This window comes from Corvus hawaiiensis, chromosome 15 (genome assembly GCF_020740725.1).
Source record: "Corvus hawaiiensis isolate bCorHaw1 chromosome 15, bCorHaw1.pri.cur, whole genome shotgun sequence".
NCBI lineage: Eukaryota > Metazoa > Chordata > Aves > Passeriformes > Corvidae > Corvus > Corvus hawaiiensis.
Window position 1 is genome coordinate 5729895 of NC_063227.1, and position 9974 is coordinate 5739868.

At 46.3% G+C, this 9974-nt stretch overlaps 1 protein-coding gene across 1 annotated transcript; it reads right to left on the reverse strand.

Annotated features, from left to right (window-relative positions):
* Window positions 1-745: 745 nt before the first annotated feature.
* On the reverse strand, window positions 746-7132 carry SAP30L (SAP30 like). The gene is made up of 4 exons (XM_048319885.1): window positions 6734-7132; window positions 4831-4953; window positions 3103-3201; window positions 746-1142 (listed from the first exon to the last, which is right to left on the reverse strand). Exons 1-4 carry the CDS (start codon window positions 6917-6919, stop codon window positions 1014-1016), a joined length of 537 nt encoding a protein of 178 aa, XP_048175842.1. The 5' UTR covers window positions 6920-7132; the 3' UTR covers window positions 746-1013.
* Between the last annotated feature and the right edge of the window lie 2842 nt (window positions 7133-9974).

The window sequence follows — 9974 nt, forward strand, 5'->3', positions numbered from 1 at the left end:
CAGATCACTGCCCTGGTTATGGTGTCTCACTCATAAATCTGCTTTATACTAAACAGAGCCCCTGAATGCACACAGCAGTTTCATGACATCTGCTAAAGCTTCAGCATAAAATTCACATCACTTGTGACCGATACTGACCTGACACAGAAATTAAGAGACTGATGTCTCAAGCCATTGTTTCACCTGCCATCACTGAAATATACATAAATCTATTAAATAAGCACTTCTACCAACATGATCAGACCCAGCAAATAGGTTGTGTTGGCCTTAATACCACATTCAGAGAAATGCAGAAGTTTTTAAATGCTTACATAAAATTTAATTAGTGAGTTCTTAAATAAAAGAGATTAGAAAAAGAGACTGCAGAGAGTTGGTTGGCATCTGTGTTGGATGGGGTCAGGAGGTAAAAATGGCAAAAAAAATACATCAATTTCATATTGGTCAAGTAGCGTTCACTGGAGTAGATCTGGTGAGCTGGAGCATTTGTAGAAGTTTGGGACTTGAAGCACTGACTCAAGGCAAGACAGAGCATGTGTAGGTGAGCAGCAAGCTTCAGACAAACTTCTGACCCATGCACCTCGATAATGAATTTTATCTCTGCTGCTCTTCCGGTCCTGTACCAAGACAAACTGCATGGTGGTTTGTGATGCAGCCTGAACTCAGTGAAAGAAATTCCATCTGGGATCTGAATTGCACTGAGATGTAGATTTCCAGAAATGGTTTAAAACACCAAGTTGACAAACTCCACAGTTCTACAGGTTTATTTGGTTTCCCCATTATCCTCATTTCTTTATTCCAATATGACTTTGAAATGAGGGGAAGAAGTCTTCGGAAACATGCTGGGCACATGTTTTCAAATACTCCTCATAAGAATGTCTATATTTTTTTATGTCATCCAGACACTGCATTTAAAAAAAAAAATTTACAATATACTTTAACAGTTTTTATATACCTAAAATGCACAATACCACATGTTCTTTCAAGATCCCTCTTATTCCAAGCCTTGTTAATCTTCAATCTAGTTGCTTGCTGCCTTCTGACTTCTGGTCCAGCCTGCTCTTGTTGTTCTTCACCATGTAGATGAAATATGCAAGTGTCTCCTTCTCATTCACTGGAATATTCCTGAAATGACGACTGACAGTCTAGAAGAACAAAAAGTAAAGAGACAGAAATGCTGGAATTAAAAACTATAAATGATCAGAACAGGGTTTCTCTTCACTTTCCAAAAGCAATTTTATGGCCACTGAGTGCATTATCCTTTGAGTGAAACATGCACCAATTCCAACTGTCAGTCCTCATTTACCTCCCTCTCTCTTTACAGCTGGAATGTGTGTATGAACATAGCAGAGCCTTGCTATGTCAGCAGGATTTGCAGCCAACCTACAAGAGGAATTTGGAAGCCAGAGTGTCCTCCTGCCAAAGCAGCACAGCTTCTCCTCAGCGACATTTTGTGCTGAGATTATTTGGCAAGCAAGTTTTCCCTGCACCTCTGTGTTTTAAAGGACAGTGTCAGAAACACTGCAGCACTTTGCTGTGTGAACCAGGTGTAGCCAAGTTTTATCCAGAATGATTTCCTTTAGACTCTTAAGTTTTCACTGAGAGGAACGTCAGGTAATTTGAAATGGGAGGGTTAGGGTTTGGATAGGGCTATCCCTCTCTGACAATAGCATAAGGCCTGAAACATTAGCTACTTTTTCCTCAGAAAGTGAATACAGAAAACATGTTGGAGCTGGACAAGATCTGCTTCTCACATGGAAGAAGCTCTTTTTTGATACCCAACACAGATCCAGAATGGGATTTTGATGCAGGTTGAGCAATAAGTAACTCCAAGGAGATTTATGGATGCTTGAGTTTTCCTTATAGTGGGATAGTATGAGGAGTGTAAGAGCCTCAGCCAGCAGTGATCCAAGAATGGGAGCTGGATGAGGATCCAGCATAGAGTCAAAGCTGCTAAGGCTTCACAGGAAATCTGGGAAGTGTGTGACAACTTTAAATTAGGCTCCCTTTATTTTCCACCTGCACAGTAATTGATCTTTTCTTTCCTCTTGGGTACCTTCATGGTAAATTCCTTAAGCAGGCAGTCCTTCATGGCAGGAGGCAGCTGACAGACTACGAACTGATTAGTTAGAATATGACAAATCACGACTGCTAATGAGGAACAACCCCATCCTGCTTTGTTTAACTTACTCCTACATGCCCTACACTGCACATTCTCTATATTCTGTACATTCATTCCTTGGTTGACTTTGAAAGAAAGACAGACAGTGTCTTGCTGACTTTTTTGGTCTGTCAGGTTTTTGTTCTTTAAAGCAAAAGTAAAAGCAAACCAGGCAGTTTTAGGCAGACAGTTGTAAAAGCCACAACTTAAAAAAATCAACCTCACTACTAATCAGTAACTACTACAGTTTTTTCAAGTTTAGAGAAGATTTTTCCCACAGTATGCTTTTCAGATCAAGTCAGGAAAGAGAGCAGAGCAGAAGCATAGCAAGCACAACTCGCCCAAATAACAGAGAGATACGGAGAGTTCTTTCTGAACAAGGAGCCCATATGGTCAGAAAGCAGCAGAGGCCCTTATGAAAAAATCCTTTTAAAATACAGAATCATCAGGACAAGGGAGGGAAATAAAGAATCTGAATCGATGGACAGTGATGCCGCCTTTAATAATAAGCAATTCCAATGAGTTCAAGTGCCTGTTAGAAAGAAGAACTAACAGGAGCACTTAAAGACACTATTTGTGGGTTAAGTCTGAGTTTCAGCTGAGCAGCCACCCCCAGATAACCTCCAGGCCACAGAAAACTGGGTCCTGTTTCTGCTCCCTAAAGGGCACCGATTTTGACTACGAAAAGGGTAGGAAAGGAAGGAGAGACAAACAAGTTACTAAAACAGGCTTTCAAGAGCCAGTGTCCATGCCTTCCAAGCCTGTCCCAGGTGAAAGCAAGCAGGAAGCTTTCTGCTGCCATCATTCCCTGAAACCTTTCAGAGAGTACTTGGTCTGTACCAGTGAGTCACACAGGTGTGAGTGTCCACAAAACGTGCACTTGAACAGGGGAGATAAGAAGTTTTCTCGTAACAGAGGTAACACCCACCGCTGTCGTCACTTACTTCTGCAAGCTGAGCCTTGTTGAGTCCAGGCCTAGTCTGCAACTTATAATGTCTCTTGTAACGTCGCAGGGTGTTCACCTGGAGCTGGAACAAGTCAACCTGGAAGTGAGGAAGAGAAGAGGGCATGAGCACTACCTTTAGCTTCTATGAGTAGTTATTTTATCTAAAAATAACTACTTCTTCCTCAACAGGACTTCTCCTTGCTTGCATTCAGAACCACACCGGCTTGTCTTACTGACAAACCTAAGTATATTTTGTATTTGTTAATGCTAAAGGACCAAAATAGCCTCAGGGAAATAGAAAATTTTGTTCTGGTTCACATGCTGTCAACAGAATTGCTGGCCAATTTCTGCTCTCAATTACACCTCTGCAACCGCCAAGCAAAGGGGAACCTTTTGTTCCCACAAGGTTTAAAAAGCTCACACATGAAATAACAATTTAGCAGGCACTGAACAAATGGCTTGTGACATAAAACAGAGTAGAGAGATGAAATGAAATTCAAATACTTAAATAAGAAGTGCACAGTTTAAAAGCAAAGGGGGTGGTGGCAAGGTTACAGCAGGGAAGATGAAGATCACGTGGGAAATGCCAAGTTTCAAAGACAAAAGGAATCTCTGCTGAAAAGAGAGAGGGAAGTGACATTAAAACTGACACAGTGCAGAGTTCCCTGTTCAGCTGGGTGACGTGCATCCCTCAGATTTCAGCCACCAAATATTCTGTGTGCTCTACAGCACCAACATTTTTAGATGCCAACTGGGTCTTCAGCAATCACCCTGGCAACTACTGCAAAGCTTGAACAGGAAAGTTTTGAGGAAGAACCTTGTAGAACGGAAACATGAACAGTGATAACAAAAGGTCAGGTTATCTTAAAAAAACCTCAATACCAAAAACTTGCTACTCTTTCAACACCTCCACACAGGAGGTGTGTGTGCACAAGCTTTGCACCAAGGCACAGCTTTGCTGGCAAATGACTCTTGGTGGCTTTTTTTTTTCCTTTCAGAAATTAAAGGCTTTTTGCCAATAGGGTTGGCATTTCCAGCAGAGGGCTCTGCTGACGTGGCCATGCTCTGCTTCTCCCAACACCACCTCTGCACAACTTTTGCCATGTCAACACCACCAGAAACATCACTGAAGCAAGTGCAGCCCGCAACGGCACAGAGAAAGGATTATTCTAGAGTTCTCTATCACAGAAAACTTCCCCCAGGCCTATCTCCTGAAAATAAAAATGTGTTACAAACTATTTAAAGGTAGTTTTAAATAGTGCTAAAAAAATACCATATATGCAAATATCTGGAGCAGCTCAATATCCCTGGATATCAAACACCCAATCAAAGAGAGTGACCTATTGAATTCTGTAGTGTATTTGCAAAATGATGCATGTTAGGTAACAAAGAATTATGATGGGGCATCAGACACCACCAAAAATAACTTATTTTTGTCCTTAAAAATATTAGTATCAAATACAGTTTTAACTGTACATACACAAAGCTGTGCAGTTACCTTATCACACCTCTTTTTATAGAAAACTTTACAGGGGCAAACAACTCATACAGGAACGAGGAAGAAAATCAGGACACCACACGTTAGAAACAACTCTTCCTGGAAAGTGAAAGTAACTCCACAGCAGCTTCGGTGGCCTTGCAATTTAAGATATAAATATTTTCTGATATATGAGAGCATCCAAGTAAAACTTCAACATGCTAAGAACTGGCAAAGCAGCCCACAAACCTCCGGAACATCTGTGTCGTGCTCGGGAGAGTCACCTCCATCATCGCTCGTCTTCCTCTTCCTTTTGTTCCGAACACTTTGAATGAAGTTCTTGTGAAAATCACAAATATACAGATGTCTCACCTAAGAACCAGAAGTGGTGAAAAAAGCAATCAAAAAAAGATACTGTGAAACAGCAACCACTTAGACACCAGTGTCAAGTGCATCCCTCAAGACTGGTGTGACTGACTGACATCGAGGAATTTCTAATCTTAAACCCCAGGTCTGATATCACTCTCTTTATTTAGAAGTAACTTATCTTACAAAGACTAAAGGCAAAGAAAACAAAGAACTCAAGCTCCAGCTGAACTTGAACCTCTGCAGATAATATATTTCTTTTTTATGGCTGCAATCATATGTCAGGAAAAAAATGGGTGCTTGTCTGGAGGAAATGCATTTATTTCAGGACTTACTAGCAGGTAACTACCAAAAAAAAAAATTATTCTATTCCACTATTGTGAATTTTCTGGCTTGAATAGCACGGAGGATTACTAATGCAAGTGTTTCAAAACGTTGACCAAATAAAAGTTGGGCTGCTCACCTCAATTAAAACAAATAAACCAAACGCAGAATAGCCTCTTTCCTATTTGCTTGTTCAGCCACGGAGCCTCCCTTTTAACAAATATTATCTCACTAGAATTAGCAAAACAAAGGACCTCAAAAGATCAAAATTATTTGGTATCTGTAAGGCAAAAATATCTTCAGAGAACACAGGCACCCTACATCCAAAATCACTCCACGCAGCCGGCTTTACACTTTCCCTTTGTTCTGACTTCATTAGTCTGATCTCCCCTTTTTGTTTCTAAAGCCTGGCATCTGTCAACAAAGACTCATTTCGAAAATGCAAGAAATTACTACGCCACTAGACAAATCTGCTGAGGACTACAACCGGGAGAAATACTCTATTTTTTAAGAATATGTTTCAAATTGAGTCACTCTCTTCCCGTGACACGATGCATTTCGGCTGTGCAAAAGGGACCCAACCAACTGGGGGAGCTGCCAAACAGACTGACTCAAAACTTCACCTTTTTTTTTTTTTTTTTGCTTTGTTTTTAGTGATTCTGATCTTTAAAGATCAGGTAAGAAAAGCGTGCAGAGCTGAATTCCGTTAACTAAATCACTTCTGAGAAATTCCTTCTGTGATCTTGACGGTCTACTCTGCTCTGCCTACTTCTCTGCTGGGCAAATAACCCGTCTCTATCTCGAGCTGACAGCTGTCACTTAGTGTCATTAAGCAGCAAACCGGGCTGTTCTGTGTGCGAATAAGCCCCGCTGAAGATGCAGCACATCTCACTACCAGCTCGGCTTTTAACCTGCTTCACTACAACACCAATTCCTACCAATTAAAGAAGTAACGTCAGAGCCGCCTGACTGAAGCAGCAACCACAGCGCTGTTTTCACCTGACAGCACCAGCCTTTCCAACCCGAAACCGCAATGGGAACAGCACTCCTGCCTCGGAAGCACTGACAGCTCGCTCCTTTGCTTCCCTGCACACCACCTGCCTCCCAAACACGGGGTTTAGTGCTTTAGCTTCGTTATGCCCCAGCAACACGGTCAGTGCCATAGGGAAAAGCCGGCTACGCACCCGGGGAACAGCCGCGTCCACCCAGGCACGTCCTTCCCTTGCCGAGAGCTGTAACGCTGGGGATGGGGAAAGGCGGTCCGGAGGCACCGTGTGCGCCGCACACAGCCCCGCAGCCCGCACGGCCAACGCCAACCCCCCCGGCCGCCCGGGAGCTCAACTCGCCGGGCGGATCCGCGTCTCCCCGGAGGCACCGCAGTGCGGTGGCGGCTGGGGCCGGCCCGGCCGCCCCTCCGGAGGGCTCGGCAGCGCCCGGCAGCCCAGGCCGAGGCCGCACTCACACTTTTGTCGATGTCCAGCTTCAGCTTCTTCTGCGAGATGCTCTTCTGGATCCTCTTGCTGAAGGACGCGTTGCCGGCGGGGCGCACGCAGCGGTCCCCGTCGTCGATGAGGCAGCAGCTCTGGCCGTAAAAGGGGGCGGCGGGCGGCCCATCCCGGCTGTCCTCCTCGGTGCTGAACCCATTCATCGCCCACCTGCCCGCCCCTCACCCCGCGCGGGGAGCCGACAACCGGGGGACCAACCGGGGGACGAGCCGCCGTCACTACCGCGCCCTCGGGGGGACCCCGCCGCCCCCGCGGGGGCCCCCCACTACGGCAGGAGAGGGGACCCCCCTCCGCCGCCGCCGCTCAGCGCTGCCCGCGGGGTCGGGCCGGGCCGGGCCCCCCAAGCGCCGCCGCCCGCGGGGAGCCGGGACCGCGCAGCGCTCGCACACACAAAACCGCCTCCCCGGCCGCGGAAGTCCCGCCCCCCGGCCCGAAGACGCGACTCTGATTGGGCCGCGCGGCTGAAGGGGCGGGGCGCCCCGCGCCGCTCCGAGCGCCGATTGGCCGGAGGAGCTGCCCGTCCGCCGCCGCCGCCCGGCCCCCGCAGCCGGAAGGTCGCCGTGAGGGGCGCGCGGAGGGAGCGGCGGCTCGGCCCCCCTCGTCCGCCCGGACCCTGAGGGCGCCCGGCCTCTCCCTGCTCTGCTGGTGCTGGGCTGGTATCTCCCGGAGGAAGCGGGACGCGTCCCTGCCCCGCCGGCCTTCGGGCTACCTCTGCTCCCGAGACGCGCACGGGACACCCGCATGCAGCCGCGGGACCGCGGGTTCCTCCAGCCGCCCGCAGCCGCACCGGCACCGCTCCTGTGACAGACCTGAACCCGTAACAGACCTGAAGCTGCGGCTCCCACCCGGCCCTCGTACAAAACTCGGGTCGGCACAGCCACAAATGCCTGTTCTTGGGTCGTCACCTAGGCAGGAGTTCTGGCTGAAATGTAATTGTTTTTATGGTATAAGAAATAACAAGATTTCCTTTTGATTATTTTTTTCCTCCCCCTCTAATCACAAGGCACGGATAGTGAAAAGATAGGACCTGGAGAACTGTTTCTCAAAGCAATGAGAGTTTAAGCTTCGCATTTCTTTCATCTCAGGGAAAAGATAAAACTCCAAAGGAACCCCCCAAAACAACAAAAAAACCCCCAACCCCCACCCCCCCAAACCTCCCCAAAAAATAAAAAAAGGGGAGAAAAAAGGAGGAGGCAAAGTAGGGGGTGGGGTAAGAATGAAATTCCTACTGATCTGTGAAGAAAAGATGTAACTTCTGGAAATGCTGTGACTTCTGTACTATCAGATAGCAAATGCTGTTGTGAGAGGTCCCTGAGCAGCTCTAAAAGGAAAAGGATTTCATCTTCCTGAAGAAAAGACTTTCTGCACAGAGAAGAAAGGTTCTATAGACTAAAATGACTTCAAAGCCTGAAATCCTGCACATGGAACAATGTGCGTGAGCAATGGGTGAACTGTGCTGAATCACACGAAATACCTTCGCAAGAAAGAGACTCCTTAAAAGCCCTTGGTCATCAGCTCAGGCTGCTCCACAGTAACACTGACAACCAATTCTGCCTGGTCTGCACAAGACGACTGAGAAAAGCAAAAATCTGTATTTTCCAAGCATTCCTTACAATACCAAACAAGCCTCAGAATAAATCTGCAGGGCAGAGACTTAACACTCCTCAACAGTTCTGCCTCTTGCCTTGGCTTTTACTGCGGGTGCCCTCAGGCAATTAGTAATTTCTGTTTGTGCATGTGACCGGCGGAGAACCACAGTGCACCCTCCTGGGGACATGCTCCCTGGAGCCGGCCGTTCTCACGGGAAGCTGGTGGAAACAAACGACTTTACCCACAGACCAAACAAGCAGTGAGCAAAGAGCAAAGAGATTTAAAAAAAGCAAAACACTACGAGTTATAAAAGCCCCAGGCCAAACTGATTGGGATCTGCCTGCCTGAAGTAATACCCTCCTGGCAAAGCCATACAGATATTCCCTTGTTTTGGGGAAAGGGAAAACACCAAGAGGCTGACAGAGATCTCAAAGCTGCTGATAGCAAGCTTTCTGGCTTTATCTTAACATTACCAATAAAAATCAAATGGCTGGCTGAGGAAATCTTGCAGAAGGATTATCTTGACACTCAGGAAGCCAAAACCACAGACTGTAGGGACAAATGATAATAACAGCAAGCAAGGAGATAAAAGGGAACATGACCCTAACAAGCAGAACTTCTTCCTGTCCCCTTGAGGAGGTGATTGTGCAGGTGCTCCCTGGCTATATTTTGGGAAGAAACAGGCACCATAAGTGCCAGAACAGGTTGGTACTGACCATCAGATTGTATTTCATCTTGGGCTGCGACCTCTCATCCCTGCAGATAAAAACGTTTTAAGTCCTTCTGCAAAGCTCACTAGAAGGAAAAACCCAGCTTTTGTCACTGTCTATTTGCTAATTCAATGTTAATTACCTCCTGCTCAGGCTAACATGATGACACCTTTTTTTCAGTCTTTCTAAATAAAAAAAAAGTGCATGGAGGTGTTTTTATAATTGCAGTTTATTTCAGCATATTTATCCTCATGGGAACCTCCAGATTTCACAGTCTGCTAGCCGGGAACAAGCTTGCTGCAAAATAAACTGCCTCATAGAGACACATTCTTTATTAGGTATCTATCACTAACGTGATCCAATAATTCTTTGTGGGAGTTGCAATGAAGTGAGAAACAATGTTTCATAAACCCATCAGTAGCCAGGCAGCTTTAGTGCCTCTGAAGCAGTAATAGCCTGGCCATCCCAGTCAGCCTCTAATCAAATTAGGGGAACCTGTGCAGGCCTGTAAATCTCACCCACAACAACTACCCTCTAAAGGTAAGTCTGTGGTGTAGCTGTTATCTGGAACTTACTGTTTTAATGGAGCCATTCGGGGGGCTTGGGCCAGAAATACTTCTCTCCCAATGGTCTGTGCTGCTGGAGATGTCCTGGGAAGAAGGTTTTTTTACATTTTTCATAATCAGAAATCAGACCATTTCTTTTCTCAGTACCTTTGGGGGGGCCAATGAAAACACAGCTCTGGCACCTTCCCCCAGACTCCCACTCTCATCAGCACTTTTCTAGGGTGGCACACATTGAACCTGCTAAAATGCTTAAACTGTCACAACTTTTGGCACATACTTACCCTGGGCAATGTTCCTGTGGCCAGGAATCACAGCACAGTCTTCCCTGGGGA